Raw genomic sequence first — 19454 nt, forward strand, 5'->3', positions numbered from 1 at the left:
TCTTATTCTATGTGTTAAATCTGCATGTTCTGCATATCCTGTCAACTTAAGTTGCCAATCCTCTTTAGATGGGACCTTGCTCACTTTCCATTTTGGGGCTAAAAAAGCACATACCCTAATTGTTGCATACATAAATAACCTTTTCTGACACCTAGGAATTTTAGTTTGGGTTTTCCCCAACAAAAAGTACTCTGGTGGTTTTTTTGGGGGGTTTTTTTTGGGGGGGGAAGTAGTTTTAAACATTTTTTCAATTCATTATGAATCATTTCCCCTTATACCTTTACCTTTTTACATGTCCAACACATGTGAAAAAAACTTCCCTCCGTTTCTTTACACTTCCAACATGTACTACATGTACCACGGACCACAATTGTTGCATACATAAATAACTTTTTCCGACACCTAGGAATTTCAGTCAACAAAAAGCGGAAAGTATTTTTAAACCCCCACCCCCCAATTTATTATAAATCATATATACTTGTCAGGGGTTCAGGAGCAGAGGCGAGGGCAAGGGAGGAAACAGAGAGCGAGGGGGAGGAGGCCGAAGAAAAGATGAGTGATGACGACGACCCGAGATCTCCGAGTCTTTCCAGTGAATCAGAAGATTCACAGAAAGGAGCGCCAGTGGCCAGAGCAAGGGGGGAGCCTAGGGGGACACCCCAGGAAGAAGGGTCCAGAGGGGGCTCAGAGGGCAGCAGTTGGAAATCGGGGCCAGCGTCACCAACAGAGCGCAGTGGAGAGGAAGGGCGCCAGGTATCGAGCTCTGGCAGCTCGCAGCAGGGGGGAGGGCATGAGTCAGGAGTGGCCACACCTCCATCGGGGAGCGAAGAAACGGTTAAGCGGAAAGTGGAAGGTTGGGCGCGCGCGCCAAGTTCAAATGCACAGGAAGGTGGCGCAGTAAGCAGCCCGGAAAGGGAGCCAGGTCCTAAAGCCCGACGCAAGGAGACAGAAGGGTCCGGGGGGTCAGCGTCAGAAGAGTCCAGGAAGGAAGAGACCGCGGGGGGCAGAGGGACCCAGAGAAGAACGGTCAGGCGGAAAAGGTGGAGTAAGGCTAGAGTATTAAGCTGGTGTACAGGGGGCGGAGACTCAGACGGAGCTTCGCCGGTCTAACCCATAAGACGTAGAGCTGCACGCGGCAGCTTGAGAATGGAAACTGTAACTCAATAAAGACTTTTATAAAGTGAACGCTGGCTAGCGTGATCCTCTGTGAGCTAGGATCTGGAAGCAGCTCTGACAATACTTTTACCTTTTTACATGTCCACCACATGTGAAAAAATATTCCCTCCATTTACACTTCCAACATGTATTTGATTCTGATTTATAAATCTTAGCCAACTCAGAGTTTGAAACTCTTCCGATTTCTTTTTTATTCAGTTTTACCTGTTTCCTTGTATTCTGTTATTGTTGTTTATTTCCTTGCAGAGAGGGTTGTAAATTGTTGTATTAATATTGTGGTTTGATGTGCTATAGAACATCTTCATAACATTTTTAAACCCTCTATATGGGAGGAGGAAGTATCACACAAAAGCTGAGATGCAGGTTGCTTCCATATGACCTGTTTATTGAATATTCATTCTTACTACTTTTTTAAAAAAAGAAATAAACTTATAAAGGGGGGAGGGGAGGAATGAGGAAAAAGGAACAGCTGTGTATATAAATTGATATGGTATTATTATCCTAATACTTATGTAGATATTAATAGCCTGCTACATTCTCTGTGTGCAGGACATATGGCATCAAGCAAAAGTTATCATACACTTTCCAGGGCATTTTCCTGTCACTTTCGTTATTGCAAAATGTTTGATGGGGGGGGGTGGGAGGGAGGGCACCATATGCATCCTGAATTTCCCTGTATGAGATTGAAACCCATGCACAACAGTGTAGAACAACCACGGAAGAAAGCACTGTTTTATGATATCTGCAATCATTCAAATGGAAAAGAGGCATCTTCCTAGGAATAAATAGGTCTTCTCTTAATAGAGAAACAGTGAATCTGAACTTTTCCTGTTCAGTGTAATGTGCACTGCATTCAGTGTTATTTACTGGATCTTAGTGGCTTTTCTTTGCTCAGCCACACGGTGGTAGTACAGGCAAAGACATGAACTGGAATTCAGAATTTTGTGAAGGAACTCACAGGAAGCCATGAGCAAAAAGGTGGCTGGAACAAAGGACGGGTGACTTTCATACGCAATAAAGAGATAACATAAAGCACAGCAAAGGCATCAACACGGCAGCATCAAATTCATTTCTACAGCAGCAGAGATTATCATTGGAAGTGTGTCAGAAACTTCATCTTTTGGCCAGAGATTCTTGAGCCATGGGAGACGGCTACAGAAAGGAACAAGGTCTGTATTTTTTGCTTTTCCTTTGTCTTCCTGGAGCACTAAGTATTTTACTTCACTATTCTGTGCCCGAAGAAAAGAAAAGGGGGTTTTTGGTTGCTAATGTGCTGGAGGATTTGAAACTGGGAACAGGGGAGCTCTCTGCTCGCAGAGCCCAGCTAGTGTCCAAAGACACTAAGCAATATTTCCAACTTAATACTCACTCTGGGAATTTGTTGATAAATGATAAAATAGACCGAGAAGCATTATGTGGCCAGACTGATCCTTGCTTATTACAGTCTGAAATTGTTTTGCAAAATCCCTTAAAGATCTACAGTATTGAAGTCAAGATAGAAGATGTGAATGATAATATCCCCAAATTCTCCAAAAAAGCATTTTATCTAGAAATTCCTGAGAATGTCCCTCCAAATACTCATTTCCCCTTGGAATTTGCCCAAGATGAGGACCTGGGAATGAATAACATCCAAAACTACACTCTCAGTCCCAATGAACATTTCATGCTTAGCATGGAGAGCAACAAGAATGGAAGGAAATATGTGGATCTTGTTCTGGAGAAGCCATTGGACAGGGAGAAGGAGCCACACTTTGGATTAATTCTCATGGCTGTAGATGGAGGGGAGCCACGGAGAACAGGCACGGTTCAAATAAATATTGATGTTCTTGACAATAATGACAACTTTCCTCTGTTTACCCAGTCTGAATACAAAGCTAGGTTAAAAGAAAACAGCCCACAGGGTACTCTGGTCTTAAAAGTGGAAGCTACAGATTTGGATTTTGGCTCAAATGCACAGATCACCTACTCATTCAACCGGGTACCAGAAAAAATATATGATCTGTTTCACCTAAATGAAATCACGGGGGAAATCACCCTTTCTGGTCAGCTTGATTATGAAAAGGAAACCAGCTATGACATGAACATTAGAGCAACAGATGGAGGGGGTCTTTCAGGTCACTGCAAGGTCCTGGTAGATGTTGAAGACATGAATGACAATGTCCCTGAAGTGTCCATCATATCCATCACTAGTCCTTTGGCAGAGGATTCTCCCCTGGAGACACTTGTGGCTCTCTTCAGTGTCATAGACCGAGACTATGGTGATAATGGCAGAACCATGTGCTCTGTGGAGGCAACCCTTCCTTTTATGTTAAAACTCACTATGAATAACTATTACCAGCTTGTGGTCCAAAGTCCCTTGGACAGAGAGAAGGTCTCAGAGTATAATATCACCATCACAGCCGTAGACCAGGGCTCCCCCAGGCTGACTTCAACTAGAATTATTAATGTTCAGATCTCAGATGTCAATGACAACCCTCCAGTATTTGAAAAGTCTTCATGTGAAATGCAGATTCGGGAAAACAATATTCCAGGACTGCTGATTGGCTCAGTCCATGCTGCTGATCTGGACACTGAGAAGAATGCCAAGGTCACCTACTCCCTTTTGCCTGGGAAGGTCACTGATGGCCTTGTGGCCTCTTACATCTCAGTCAACTCCGAAAGCGGAAATCTGTATGCCCTCCGATCCCTGGATTACGAGCAGATCAAAGATTTCACAGTGACGGTGAGGGGTACAGATGGAGGGTCTCCTCCCCTCAGCTCAGAAGTTACTGTCCGAGTCGTAATCCTAGACGAAAACGACAACGCTCCCTTCTTCCTCTACCCTCTTCAGAACAGCACATCCCCCTGCAATGAGCTGGTGCCCAAGTCGGTGGAGGCCGGCTACCTGGTCACCAAGGTGGTGGCTGTGGATGGAGATTCTGGCCAGAACTCGTGGCTTTCCTATGAGCTGCTGAAGGCCACAGACCCTGGTCTTTTCAGCATAGGAGCCCAGAATGGGGAAGTGAGAACCAGGCGAGCCCTGAGCGAGCGAGACACCAGCAAGCAGAGACTCCTGATAGTGGTCAGGGACAACGGGCTCCCTCCCCAGAGCAGCACTGCCATGCTCCATGTCCTTCCCGTGGGTGGCTTTTCGGATCCTTATATGAAGGCTGTGGAGGTCAGGAAAGAGGAGCACGAAGAAGATGGGACCTTGACCTTGTATTTGGTGATCTGCCTGGCTGCAGTCTCCTTTGTGTTCCTCGTTTGCATTGTTTCCTTTGCTGCCATCAAGATCTGCAGGAGGGATCCCAGGGAAAGTTTTATCGCTGCCCCTCCTCACTTCCCACCTGCCAGACCCGACATCCCAGAGAACAGTGGCGATTCTCAGAGCGGGTCTCTTTCCAGGAGTTACCACTACGATGTTTGCTTAACCGGTGGGTCCTTGAGCAGCGAGTTCAGATTCCTCAGGCCCCTCATTCCTGTTTTTTCTGTGGGGAAGCCAAACCTCAGTGTGAACCAGACCCCTCCTTCTGCTTCCCAAGATATTCCTGACCAGGCGGGGAAAGAAGAATCAGAGGAAAAGGTGAAATAATTTCCAAGTACAGCAGTTAGTCACTTTGATATTGATAATTCTTTTTGCTTGGTAATTAGGCATATCAGATGTTCTTGTGTTGCTTTTGAAATTTATTGACAATATATTTTGACATTTTAGAGCATGCTTCAGTTTAAAAATCAGTTGTTTATTTCAAGTCTGTATGAAACTTTTTTCTCTTTTCCCTCTGTCTTCATCGCTGGTCCATCATCTCCATTTGATGTTTCCTCCCTCCTCTTCTCTTCTTTCCCCCTTCCATTTCTCAGGCAGGCTACCTCTTCCCAGCCCATTGTTGAGTTCAGATTCTTTCCTTCAGCCCTCCTGCTATTTAGGTCCTCTGCCTTTGGACTTTCTGCATATTAAAACTCGCTCAGAACATCATAGCCACTGCAGATACACCAATGTGTCCCAGAATATACATACCTCCAAGGTGTGGACGACATACCTGTAACTGCAGCTGCTGAAGTACCTGCACACAGGAGCCCTGATTAGAGCAGGCTTCCCAGTTATATACATGGCATTATATAGAGGGTCTTCTTGCTGGTGGCACCCACCTGTGGAATTGCCTAGGATCACTGAGTACCCTTTTCAGTGTTAGATGACCTTTTTATTTATCCAGGCCTTTAAACCATCGGCATTTTGAGCAAACAAATCTGGGCTCTCATAGTTCTCTGCTTTATAATTTGAACAGCTAATATGTTAAGGGCAAGCAAGCTGACATGTAACCTGCCATTACTGTATAATGAACAATGTGGGACAGGGGAACGTAAGAAGCAATATAGAAATCTGTCTTTTAATGAGTCGAAACTTTGGTCCATCTATCTCAGGAATGTCTGGCAGCAGCTCTCCAGGATTTCAGACAGGTATCTTTTCAGACCTACCTGAGGATGCCAGGGTTTGAAGCTGGCATGTTTTGTATGCAGAGCAGTTTTTTTACCACTGAACAACAAGCCCTTTGATTTAAGAACCAGGTTCTGCAGTTTATAGTTGCAAAATGGTTCAACAGAGCAACTTGAAACCTGGCATTGTAAAGAAGTACCTTTGAGGATGGTCCATACCAATCCTAGGATATAAATGATAAGGAATGGCTTGTTTTGAATGAGTTGTTTGTGTAATGAGGGTGGCAAATTGGCAGGTGCTGTGCATTTTCTTCCATCTACTTCACTGGGGTGCTTTTTCTGGAAAGGTTTCTCTTTTGGACTGTATCTTTTGCAAAATGGCTTGCTGACTTAGGTCAACAGGAAAGTCTAGTATGTGTTTTAATCTAATGGTAGTGAAACATATTCATAGGTTTTTTTTTAATTTAAAATGCTTTTTTGGTCCAATGTTAGCCAATAGGATTTCATTATGGTGTCCCCACCCTGAAAGAGATGGTCAGGTGGAGGGACACTTGGCAGTTAGTAAGTGAGTTTCAGGTGAAGAGGACAGAGTGTGGCTGAGTGAGGGACAGAAAAGCAAAGGGGGAAGGAGATGAAAACATGCTATATGTTCATAGCTGTGGCAACTTAGTCAAGGCTGATTTGGCTGAATCACATCCCACCATTATAATGAGAAACGAGGCGTGGAGGCATTAAGTTCTATGGCTTATACTTTGAAACTTGGCAACATATGTTTTGTATAGTGCCTTCCTGCAAGTGCAGGACATGATTAGACATGGTTAGGATTGTGCTGTAAGACTTACTGAACAGAACACTCAGCCGTGCACAGACCCTGTAACCTGAGTTCCCACCAGACTGATGTCAGATCAAGCACATCAGAAGTCTTTACCATTGCTTGGAAGAGACTCTTGCTGCTCCCTGCATTCTCCATACCCTCAGCACAAATTAAAGAAGCAACTTGGTCCTATCCCCTGAGCCAACAAGCATGTGCTAGAGAACCCAGAAGTGGGGAAGAGGGTTGGTGTCTAGGCAGCATCCTTGGACCACAGCATATGATGATGACTAGGGCTGCAATCCTAACCCCACTTACCTAGGAATAAGCATCATTGAATTGAATAGTACTTCCTCTGATTGGATTGTGTTGTAAAACACCCCAGAAATACCTGGTGTCTAAAAGAGATAGAAAAAGATTCTGCTAGTCATAGCAACCACCTGAGACTTAAGTAGTATTGTCTCCCATTGTTGTCAGAAACCTGCAAAAATGCCGTTGAGGGTAATCAGCTGTCATAACATCATAAATCAATTCCACGGGTGCATGTTGAGATGTTCAGGATGGAACTGAAGTTTGTTCTATTCCTACATGATTCTTTAAATGATATTTCATTGGAACAAATATCATGTCCTATAAACAACTTCCACACCACATGATGGATCACGAAGTATTTAGAAACTTGTCTCTCACTGTGTTCTACAAGATCTGTATTATCTTAGGTTATGAAATTTATACATAAAGTATAACTATCAATATAAACATCTGTATTAAGTATATGCATTATGGCAAGTGTCCTACTGTATTTCTACCCATGGCTGATCGGAGTGCCATGTGTTGACTGAACTGTGTGTGTGCAGATATGCCAGGTGTCACAAGGTGGGAGACCCAACTGACTGGGGATAAGATCTGACACAGAGGTTCCTCTCTGGGCCCCAGCTATAGAGAATGTTCAGCTGGGAAAGAGGGGACTAGAGAAAGAATGGGGAAGGGAAGCAAGAGAGAGAAAGAATAGAGGGTTTGTGTGGGGCACTGAACTGTTTTACTAATCTGTGCAACATTTTTTACTGGGCTTCTACTTTCATATATCTCATTAGGAAGATGGAACCCAGTTCAATGAGTAGAAAGTAACAGTGACTCTTCCTCACATGCCTATGTTTACAGATGAATGCAAACTTTATATTGAAAAGCACATATTCATCTTCTGTGAGGAACTGAAAGGACTGAATGGTCAGGGAAACCTTAATAATACAGAATGCTAACATGTCTGGAAAAGCGTGTGTGTGGCGTATACTTTAGAGAAAGAGGGGGAGTTGGTTGTAGGACATGACGTTTGTTCCAATGAAATGCCTTTTGAAGAATCAAAGAGGAACAGAACATTTACAGATGAATGCAAACTTCATATTCAAATGTGTATATTCATCAGTCAGTCATCATGGCTGGGAACTCTCCTTCATTCCAAGCCTCTCTTTCCCTTTTTAGCAGATAGACTGATTTTATTTATTTATTTTTACATTAATAATGTAAAAGTTGTTCGATGTGGTCTACATAGTTCTCCTGCTTCACATTTTATCCTCCCAGCAGCCTTGTGGGTACTGTAGGTTAGGCTGTGATGGAGGGTGGTGGTGGTTGAGGGAACAAACATTAGGAGGTTTTAGTAGCCTAAGAAATGTAAAACATGACGTAATAATTTTGGGAGCAGGAACAAGGTTCTAAGGATTTTATTCAACTAAGTGGAACTCAAAGAGATCAATGGATGTAAAAAATAAATTTAAAAAAATCATGTACATTGATTTCATTGTGTGTACACTGTGAATGACTTAGCTGGACACAAGTCATACAGCTCATATTGTATCTGCAGGAATTCATGGAAGTAACGGCAGGGTGATAATACTATAATTTCTCACCAAATTGTCATCATCATCAAAAGGAGAAAAATATATTTTTTACTGTATTTCATATCTCATGTGCTAAAGATGCTACAATATGGGGTTTATGTTCCATTGGGGTGGCTGTTCTCTTGCCTCTCCACATAGATCCTCATATTTACCAGCTCTTATTCTGGAAAAACTTTTGGTTTTCATAACGCCGTAGCATTGTTCAAACACAAGGTGGTGGTATTGCACAAGATAAAAGAAGGAAATTGGGGAGCATCAGTTGCTCTCCTCAAGAGCTGTAGCCATTAGACAAAGGAATCAGCACAGGAAAAAGAGCAGATCCCTATTGCAAGCCAGTCTTCAGAAATTTCAGTGGGAATAAGCAGGACATAGTGTCACATTCAGAAGATAAATACAGCTAAGAAGATAGACGCCTTGGAATAGAGAAGAGGACAATGCCTTGCATTTCAGGAGGAGAGGCTGGGAGAATGGAATTGCATCTCAAGATCAGGCAAGTTTGGTCTTTTTCCCTGTGTCTCTGTGCATGCATAGCAATGTGTGAGTCTTTCCTCTATTCAGTGCCAGAGGAAAAGAAAAGTGGATTTCTGGTGGCAAATGTGCTGAAGGATTTGAGAGTGGATGCAAAGGAGCTGTCTGCTCGGAAAGCCCGGCTGGTTTTTAAGAGCTCCAAGCAGTATTTCCAGCTGGATCCTCATTCTGGGGATGTGACAGTAAAGGATAAAATAGATCGGGAGTCCCTGTGTGGACAGAATGAACCATGTATTCTACTGTCTGAAATTGTGCTGGAAAAGCCATTGCAGCTACACAGAATTGAAGTTCAGATAGAGGACGTGAATGATAATTCCCCCAAATTCTCTAAAAATCAATTCCTTCTTGAAATATCTGAGCAAATTCCAACAAATACCCGATTTCCTTTGGAAAAAGCTCAAGACTCAGACAAAGGAGAAAATGCTGTTCAGAACTACACCCTTAGTCCCAATGAACATTTTAGGCTGGATGTGAAAAGTAACAGTGATGGTAGCAAGTACGCAGAACTGGTGTTAGAGAAACCGCTAGACCGCGAGGAGAATCCACACATTTATCTTACTCTGTCAGCTATCGATGGGGGGATCCCAAAAAGAACTGGAACAGCACAGCTTCTCATCGATATTCTGGATGCTAATGATAATGTACCTCAGTTTCCACAATCTGAGTACAAAGTGAAACTAATGGAAAACAGCCCATTGGATACATTGGTCGCAAAAGTGGGAGCCACTGACAGGGATTTTGGTTCCAATGCTCACATCACTTATTCCTTCAGTGAAGTTCCAGAAAATGTGTTGAGATCATTCAAGTTAAACAAACACACTGGGGAACTCACTGTTGTAGGAATGACTGACTATGAAGAAATCACCAGTTATGAGATGCACATCAAAGCCACAGATGGAGGGGGGCTTTCAGCTTACTGCAAAGTAATTGTAGACATTGAAGATGAGAACGACAATGCCCCAGAGATATCAATCACTTCCATCACCAGTCCCTTACCTGAGGACTCTCCCCCAGACACAGTGGTGGCCCTCTTCAGTGTCACAGATGTGGACTCTGGGGACAGTGGCAGAACTGCCTGCACCACTGAAGTCAACCTGCCATTTGTGCTTAAACCCACCGAGAACAACTATTACCAGCTGGTGACCCAACAATCACTGGACAGAGAAAAAGTCAGCGAATATAACATTACTATCACAGCCACAGACAGGGGCTCTCCCAGACTCACTTCCACAAGAATACTTCATGTTGAAGTGTCAGATGTCAATGACAACCCTCCAGTGTTTGAAAAGCCATTCTATGAAATGCAGTTAAGAGAAAACAATATTCCTGGTCTTCTGATCAATTCGGTCCATGCTGTTGATCTGGACACAGCGCAGAATGCCAAAGTGACCTACTCGCTTTTGCCTGGGAAGGTCAATGATGGCCCCACATCCTCTTACATCTCCATCAATTCTGAAACGGGGAACCTGTATGCCATCCGGTCTCTGGATTATGAGGAAGTGAAAGATTTCCAGGTGACGGTGAGGGCTGTGGATTCAGGTTCCCCTCCACTGAGCTCAGAAGTTCCCATCCGCGTTCAGGTCATGGATGAAAATGACAATGCCCCCTTCATCCTCTACCCTCTCCAGAATGGCACTTCCCCCTCGAATGACCTGGTTCCCCGAGGGGCAGAGACTGGCTACCTGGTCACCAAGGTGGTGGCTGTGGACAGGGATTCTGCGCAGAACTCTTGGCTTTCCTACCAGCTGCTGAAGGCCACAGAGCCGGGTCTGTTCACGGTGGGGGCCCAGAATGGAGAAGTGACCACCCTGAGGCCGGTCAGCAACCGAGACAGCTTTAAGCAGAATCTGATTGTGGTGGTCCGAGACAACGGCCATCCTCCCCAGTCCACCTCTGCCACGCTCAGAGTCCTCCTAGTGGACGGCTTCTCTGACCCTTATCTGAAAAGTGTGGCTCTCCCAAAGGAGGAAACAGCGGAGGAGGAAGACCCCAGCCTGACGATGTATTTGATCATCTGCTTGGCTGCCATCTCAAGCATCTTTCTCATTTCTGTAGTGGCCTTTGTTGTAATCAAGTTGCAGAAACGTGAAAAGTTCACAGGAACCTACAACTCTGCAGCCAATTTCCCAGTGGGACCTGATTCCCAGGAGAACTGTGCGGATTCTGGTGCTGGATCTCTATCCCAGGCTTACAACTATGAGGTGTGCTTAGCTGGTGGGTCTCTGAACAGCGAGTTCAGGTTTCTCAGGCCCCTGTTTCCTGTTTTCTCTGTGGAGCCTCCTAACACTCAGGTGAATCCAAGGAGTTCCAATGATTCTGAAGGTGTCCCATGTCATGCAGGTGAAAGTCAACATATCCTCCAGGTGAGAGTACCATTTGAATGGTTTAATTTCAAATATTTCTCCCTCTAGTTTGATAATAATGTTTATTAAATCTTCAATTTTACATTTTCAAATAAGCCTTTAAAATATCCCATGACTTCCCTTCTCCTTCCATGATTCATTTTTGCATATCCCTGTTTTACTATAAGCATCCAAAAAATTTTCCACGTTTACCTCCATCAAAAATTATTTTATCTATTGAATTTATCTTAGTGATGTCAGTGTTTTAAGCTGTATACAGCCATTTTCATATATTCAGTAAATGTTTTCCACTCTTCTTTAAATGTATGTTCGTCTTGCTCTCTTATTCTATGTGCTAAATCTGAACGTTCTGCATATCCTGTCAACTTAATTTGCCAATCCTCTTTAGTTGGGACCTTGCTCACTTTCCATTTTGGGGCTTAGAAAGCACAGACCCCAATTGTTGCATGCATAAATAACCTTTTCTGACACCTAGGAATTTTAGTTTGGGGTTTTCCCAACAAAAAGGACTCTGGTGTGTGTGGTTTTTTTTTTGGAAAGTAGTTTTAAACATTTTTTTCAATTTATTATATATCATTTCCCCATATACTTTTGCCTTTTTACATGTCCATCACATGTGAAAAAAGTTCCCTCCGTTTCTTTACACTTCCAACACGTATCTAATTCTGTTTTATAAATCTTAGCCAACCTACTCTGAGTTAAATACCAACTATTAATGATTTTCAAATTATTATATTTCCATTAATAACCTCTTCTCTCTCTAGTTTGGTCCCCCTATATCTGTGAGGCACAAGTCTGAATTCAGCTGAGTGCAGGAACTCTGAATGCGCACTTGAAATTCTTCCCATATTTTTCCTGTTCAGTTTACCTGTGTCGTTGTATTCTGATGTTGTTGTTTCTGCCCTTGCATAGAGGGATATAAACTTTCATATTAATATTTTTGTGATTTGATGTGCTATAGAATAACTTCATAACCTCTTTAAACTCTCTGTATGGGAGGGGGTGTCACACAAAAGCTGAGATGCAGGTTGCTTCCATAATCAGGTCCTCCCATAAAGAAGGCACGTGTTGTGGTGAGACCTGGCAACCAAACCGTGCATTGTGGGTGGGTGTGATTGGTTAGCCAACTCACCCAATTGGTAGGTTCCTTGATGCTGGGTTTAATCATGCCAGTGGGATGCAGGCTAAATGGATCAAGGGACCTATATATACGTATGCACATGACCCAGAGCTTTCTCTTTCGGTGTGTGCATTGGAACACCCGCCCACCTCTCCCTACTCTTAGGGATTGTGCGCTTGACTTTGCTATGCCGTCGTGTGTCGCCTGTCGTTGGGACAGGGGCACGGCAGGAATTTTCCCACCTGGCTGATTGGCTGTTGCCATTTGGGTTTCGCCTGCCACTAGTCGAACCAAAGTCTATGCAACCCTCACTTGCTGTAATCAATAAAGTTGTGGCCTAAATTCTGCCAAAAACCAAACCAAAATTTGTTTATTGTCTGAATTTATGTAAGGGGGAGGTTTGAAGGTCTGAACACGCAGTGACCTGTTTATTGATCATTCATTCTTACTACTTAAAAGAAACTAAGTTATAAAGGGGGGAGGGGAGGAATGACGAAAAAGGAACAGCTGTGTATATAAATTGATATGGTATTATTATCCTAATACTTTTGTAGATATTAATAGCCTTCTACATTCTCTGTGTGCAGGCCATATGGCATCAAGTAAAAGTTATCATACACTTTCCAAGGTATTTTCCTGTCACTTTCGTTATTGCAAAATGTTTGATTGAGGTGGGATGGAGGGAAATTGTTCCACAAGAACACCATAAGTGCTGTGCATCTTGAATATCCCAGTATGAGATTGAATCCCATGCACAACAGTGTAGAACAACCACAGAAGGAATGCAGTGTTTTATGGTATCTGCATTTATTCATATGGAAAAGAGGCATCTTCCTAGGAATAAAACAGTCTTTTATGAACAGAGAAACAGTGAATCTGAACCTTTCCTGTTCAGTGTAATGTGCTCTGCATTTAGTGTTATTTACTGGATCTTAGTGGCTTTTCTTTGCTCAGCCACACGGTGGTAGTACAGGCAAAGACATTAACTGGAATTCAGATTTTTGTGAAGGAACTCACAGGAAGCCATGAGCAAAAAGGTGGCTGGAACAAAGGACGGGTGACTTTCATATGTGATAAAGAGATAACATAAAGCACAGCAAAGCCATCAACACGGCAGCATCAAATTCCTTTCTACAGCAGCAGAGATTACCATTGGATGACTGTCAGAAACTTCATCTTTTGGCCAGAGATTCTTGAGCCATGGGAGACGGCTACAGAAAGGAACAAGGTCTGTATTTTTTGCTTTTCCTTTGTCTTCCTGGAGCACTGAGTATTTCACTTCACTATTCTGTGCCTGAAGAAAAGAAAAGGGGGTCTTTGGTGGCTAATGTGCTGGAGGATTTGAAACTGGGAACAGGGGAGCTGTCTGCTCGCAGAGCCCAGCTGGTTTCTAAGAACACTAAGCAATATTTTCGTATGGATCCCCATTCTGGGAATTTGTTGATAAATGATAAAATAGAGCGAGAAACATTATGTGGCCAGACTGATCCTTGCTTATTACAGTCTGAAATTGTGTTGCAAAATCCCTTAAAGATCTACAGCATTGAAATCAAGATAGAAGATGTGAATGATAATGTCCCCAAATTCTCTAAGAAGGCATTTGATTTGGAAATTCCTGAAAATGTCTCTCCAAATACACATTTCCCCTTGGAATCTGCCCGAGATGAGGACCTGGGGATAAATAACATCCAAAACTACACTCTCAGTCCCAATGAACATTTCCGGCTTGATGTTAAAAGTGAAGAAGATGGAAACAAGTATGTGGATCTTGTTCTGGAGAAACCACTGGACAGGGAGAAGGACTCACACTTTGGATTGACTCTCACAGCTGTGGATGGAGGGAAGCCACAGAGAACAGGGACAGTTCAAATAAATATTGATGTTCTTGACATCAATGACAATTCCCCACAGTTTACTCATTCTGAATATAAAGTAAGGTTAAAGGAAAACAGCCCACAGGGCACTTTGGTCTTCAAATTGGAAGCTACGGATTTGGATTTTGGTTCGAATGCACAGATCATCTACTCATTCTACAGAGTGCCTGAAGAAATATATGATCTGTTCCACCTAAATGAAAACACTGGGGAAATCACCCTTTCTGGTCAGCTTGATTATGAAAAAGAAACCAGCTATGGCATGAGCATCAGGGCAACAGATGGAGGGGGTCTTTCAGGTCATTGCAAGGTCCTGGTAGATGTTGAAGACGTGAATGACAATGTCCCTGAAGTGTCCATCATATCCATCACTAGTCCTTTGGCAGAGGATTCTCCCCTGGAGACACTTGTGGCTCTCTTCAGTGTCGCAGACCGAGACTCCGGAGACAATTGCAGAATTGTGTGCTCTTTGGAGGCAACCCTTCCTTTTATGTTAAAACCCACTATGAATAACTATTACCAGCTTGTGGTCCAAAGCTACCTGGACAGAGAGAAGGTCCCGGAATATAATATCACCATCACAGCCGTTGACCAAGGCTCCCCCAGGCTCACTTCAACAAGAGTTATTAATGTTCAGATCTCAGATATCAATGACAACCCTCCAGTATTTGAAAAGTCTTCATGTGAAATGCAGATACGGGAAAACAATATTCCAGGACTGCTCATTGGCTCAGTCCATGCTGCTGATCTGGACACTGAGAAGAATGCCAAGGTCACCTACTCCCTTTTGCCTCGGAAGGTCACTGATGGCCTTGTGGCCTCTTACATCTCAGTCAACTCTGAAAGCGGAAATCTGTATGCCCTCCGATCTCTGGATTATGAGCAGATCAAAGATTTCAAAGTGACGGTGAGGGCTACAGATGGAGGGTCTCCTCCCCTCAGCTCAGAAGTTACTGTCCGAGTCGTAATCCTAGATGAAAACGACAACGCTCCCTTCTTCCTCTACCCTCTTCAGAACAGCACACCCCCCTGCAATGAGCTGGTCCCCAAGTCGGTGGAGGCCGGCTACCTGGTCACCAAGGTGGTGGCTGTGGATGGAGATTCTGGCCAGAACTCGTGGCTTTCCTATGAGCTGCTGAAGGCCACAGACCCTGGTCTTTTCAGCATAGGAGCCCAGAATGGGGAAGTGAGAACCAGGAGAGCCCTGAGCGAGCGAGACACCAGCAAGCAGAGACTCCTGATAGTGGTCAGGGACAACGGGCTCCCTCCCCAGAGCAGCACTGCCATGCTCCATGTCCTTCCCGTGGGTGGCTTTTCGGATCCTTATATGAAGGCTGTGGAGGTCAGTAAAGAGGAGCACGAAGAAGATGGGACCTTGACCTTGTACTTGGTGATCTGCCTGGCTGCAGTCTCCTTTGTGTTCCTCGTTTGCATTGTTTCCTTTGCTGCCATCAAGATCTGCAGGAGGGATCCCAGGGAAAGTTTTATCGCTGGCCCTCCTCACTTCCCACCTGCCAGACCCGACATCCCAGAGAACGGTGGCGATTCTCAGAGCGGGTCTCTTTCCAGGAGTTACCACTACGATGTTTGCTTAACCGGTGGGTCCTTGAGCAGCGAGTTCAGGTTCCTCAGGCCCCTCATTCCTGTTTTTTCTGTGGGGGAGCCAAACCTCAATGTGAACCAGACCCCTTCGTCTGCTTCCCAAGATATTCCTAATCTGGTGGAAGAAAAAGAATTGGAGAAAAAGGTGAGGGATTATGCTAGTGAGTTAACTTGTGATTAATAATGCCTTTTGCTTGGTTATTAATAACATCAGACGATCTGCTTCCATTGTTCTTTGTTGATAAGATACAGTGACTAGAGATGTAGGGCTTCAGTTTTTAATTTTATTTCAAATCCATGTCACAATTGTTTCCTTCTTACTCTGCATCCTATTCTTCTTCTGTTCCTTTGTTCCCTTATTGTTGAGTCTTCTCTGTATTAACTTAGCTCGAAATGCTATGTACTAATCACAGTTGCTGCATATACAGCTGTGTGTACTAGAATATACCCCGAATGTGTCTAAGACAGCTTAAAACCCATTTACATGCACACAGGGGCCCTTTATGAGACAGACTTCCCAGTTATATAAATTGTTTATAGGGACTCTTGGTAGTTGCACCCCATTTGCGAAGTGGCCTCCCAAGGGAGACCCTCCCAGAACCATCTTCATTGCCTTTTTGGTGCTGGATTGAGAGCTTTTTATTGACCCAGACTTTTAAAACAGTTTTCATTTCAAACAAACTAAACCTGGACTCTCATTGTGTTCTGTTTTGCCATTTGAACTGCTAATATGTTAAGGGCTAGTTGGCTGGATCACATGGTGTCATTATAATAATTAGTTGGGGCAGTGGGATCACAATAAGAATTAGCAGAGTGAACTGCCTTGTACTGATGCAGACCAGTGGTGCTCTATTGCAGTATTGTCTACAGTGACTGGCAGTTGCTCCCCAGGATTTCAGACAGGGATCTCTGCCGACCTACCTAAAGACACAAGGGATTGAACCTGGGACTAACTGCAAAGCTGATGGTCTACCCCTGAGCCATGGCTCTTCAATGTGAGGAGTAGGTCCTACAGTGTTTAGTTGGAAAATGGCCTTACAGAATCTTGGAAGTGTAGGAAATACCGTATTTTTTGCTCTATAACACGCACCTGACCATAACACGCACGTAGTTTTTAGAGGAGGTAAATCCGTAGGCATGCCACCCGTAGGCATTCCCTCCATAACACGCACAGACATTTCCCCTTTCTTTTTAGGAGGAAAAAAGTGAGTGTTATGGTCCAAAAAATACGGTATATGTCTGAGGAAAGTCTATGCTACATTTGGGATAGAAAGGATAAGAAATGGCTCATATTTAAGAAATTAGCTCTTTGTCAAGGAACTTGAATGACGTGTTGACAGGTGCTATGCATTTTTCTTCCATAGACTTTGCTGGGACCCACACTCCCCAGAATATTTCTATATTTGTACTGTATTGTGCTTAATAGCAGAGTAACATATTTGTAGTTGTTATTAAAATGCATTGTTATGGCCAATGCTAGTGAATGGGATTTCATAAGGGTGTCTCCCACACATGCTCAGTTTGTGCCTGCTGTGAGAAAAAGTAAAGCAGAGGAGGACTGAGGAGAATGTTGGGTGGAGAGAGACTGAATGCTGGTTAAAGAGAGTAAATTGGAAAATTACAGTTAAGCATGTGCGTCTGTTAGGAGCAAAAATGAAGGGGGACCAAAGGAGATGAGAAAGATTTATAGGTAAGGGTCATAGCTATGGCACTTTGGTTAAGGATGATTTTGCTGAATCACCTTCCACCATTATGATGAGAAATGGGTGTGGGCAATAAGTTCCATGACTCATCGTTTGGAAATGGTTCAATGAATTGGCTGGGAACTTGGCAGTGTGTTTTATTTTCCATCCTGCATTTATATAAGGGAAGGATCTCCAGAAATGGTGAAAGAAACGACAGAGAAAATGGAAAAAGAGAAATGGGAGCCACACCCAGGAGTGTGGAAGATGAAGCCAGAGAATGAATTTCGCATGGGGAAGGGGAGTGAGGTTTTGTGGGGGCACGAAACCGCTTTACTAATCCATGCAGCATTTTGTTATGGGCTCCTACTTGTATGAACATGGAACCCAATTCAATTAGTAAAAGTGACTCTCACTCTCGAAAGTATACATTGGGATTGGGAATTCTACTTTATTCCAAGCCTCTCTTTACCTCTTAAACAGAAATAGTAATATTAATAATAATATTTATGCCCCACCATCCGCCTGTGTTTCCCAAGCCCCTCTGGGCGGTTTACAGAATATATTAAAACATAATCAAACATCAAACATTAAAAACTTCCCGAAACAGGGCTGCTTTCAGATGTCTTCTAAAAGCCGTGTGGTTCTTTATCTCCTTGACATCTGAAGGGAGGGCATTACACAGGCAGTCTGCCACTGCCAAGAAGGCCCTCTGCCTGGTTCCCTGTAACTTCAATTCTCGCAGTGAGGGAACCAGCAGAAGACCATCAGAAGACGACCTGATTCTCAGGAAAACTCTACAGATTCTAGTGCTGGATCTCTATCCCAGGCTTACAACTATGAGGTGTGCTTAGCTGGTGGGTCTCTGAACAGCGAGTTCAGGTTTCTCAGGCCCCTGTTTCCTGTTTTCTCTGTGGAGCCTCCTAACACTCAGCTGAATCCAAGGAGTTCCAGTGATTCTGAAGGAGTCCCAAGTCATGCAGGTGAAAGTCAACATATCCTCCAGGTGAGAGTACCATTTGAATGGTTTAATTTCAAACATTTTCCCCTCTAGTTTGATAATAATGTTTATTAAATCTTCAATTTTACATTTTCAAATAAGCCTTTAAAATATCCCATGACTTCCCTTCTCCTTCCATGATTCATTTTTCATATCCCGATTTTACTATAAGCATTCAAATAAGTTTTCCACTTTTACCTCCATCAAAAATTATTTTCTCTATCAAATTTATCTTAGTGCTGCCAGTGTTTTCAGCTGTACAAAGACATTTTTCATATATTCAATAAATGTTTTCCACTCTTTTTTAAATGTGAGTTCTTCTTGCTCTCTTATTCTCTGTGTTAAATCTGCACGTTCTGCATATCCTGTCAACTTAAGTTGCTGATCCTCTTTAGTTGGGACCTAGCACATTTTCCATTTTGGGGCTAAAAAAGCACAGACCACAATTGTTGCATGCATAAATAACCTTTTCTCACACCCAGGAATTTTAGTTTGGGGTTTTCCCAACAAAAATGACACTGGTGTGTGTGTGTGTTTTAAAGTAGTTTTAAACATTTTTTTCAATTTCCAATTTCCCCATATACTTTTACCTTTTTACATGTCCACCACATGTGAAAAAAGTTCCCTCTGTTTCTTTACACTTCCAACATGTATCTGATTCTGTTTTATAAATCTTAGCCAACCTACTCATAGAATCATAGAATCATAGAGTTGGAATAGACCACAAGGGCCATCGAGTCCAACCCCCTGCCAAGCAGGAAACACCATCAGAGCACTCCTGACATATGGTTGTCAAGGCTCTGCTTAAAGACCTCCAAAGAAGGATACTCCACCACACTCCTTGGCAGCAAATTCCACTGTCGAACAGCTCTTACTGTCAGGAAGTTCTTCCTAATGTTTAGGTGGAATCTTCTTTCTTGTAGTTTGGATCCATTGCTCCGTGTCCGCTTCTCTGGAGCAACAGAAAACAACCTTTCTCCCTCCTCTATGTGA

General features: G+C 43.3%; 2 protein-coding genes and 1 pseudogene across 3 annotated transcripts in view; all 3 read left to right on the forward strand.

The window, feature by feature from the left end:
- Positions 1-19454, forward strand: part of LOC308593575 (uncharacterized protein) — a 59553-nt gene that overhangs the window by 2974 nt on the left and 37125 nt on the right. The window contains exons 2-3 of the mRNA XM_081206037.1: positions 1726-1798; positions 2316-4738. Coding sequence (XP_081062163.1) covers positions 1726-1798; positions 2316-4738 — 2496 coding nt within the window. The remainder of the gene's footprint in view (positions 1-1725; positions 1799-2315; positions 4739-19454) is intronic.
- On the forward strand, positions 8129-11314 carry LOC308593706 (protocadherin beta-16 pseudogene; annotated as a pseudogene). Its single transcript has one exon. The product of its transcript is annotated as a protocadherin beta-16 pseudogene (transcript).
- LOC308593714 (protocadherin beta-16-like) lies at positions 13303-15960 on the forward strand (the record flags this gene model as incomplete). The annotated part of the gene is made up of 1 exon (XM_081206274.1): positions 13303-15960. The coding sequence occupies exon 1, from the start codon at positions 13504-13506 to the stop codon at positions 15958-15960; it is 2457 nt and encodes an 818-aa protein (XP_081062400.1). The 5' UTR covers positions 13303-13503.

The sequence above is a fragment of the Podarcis bocagei genome (genome assembly GCF_964188305.1).
Source record: "Podarcis bocagei genome assembly, chromosome: 8".
In the NCBI taxonomy this organism is placed as follows: Eukaryota; Metazoa; Chordata; class Lepidosauria; order Squamata; family Lacertidae; genus Podarcis; species Podarcis bocagei.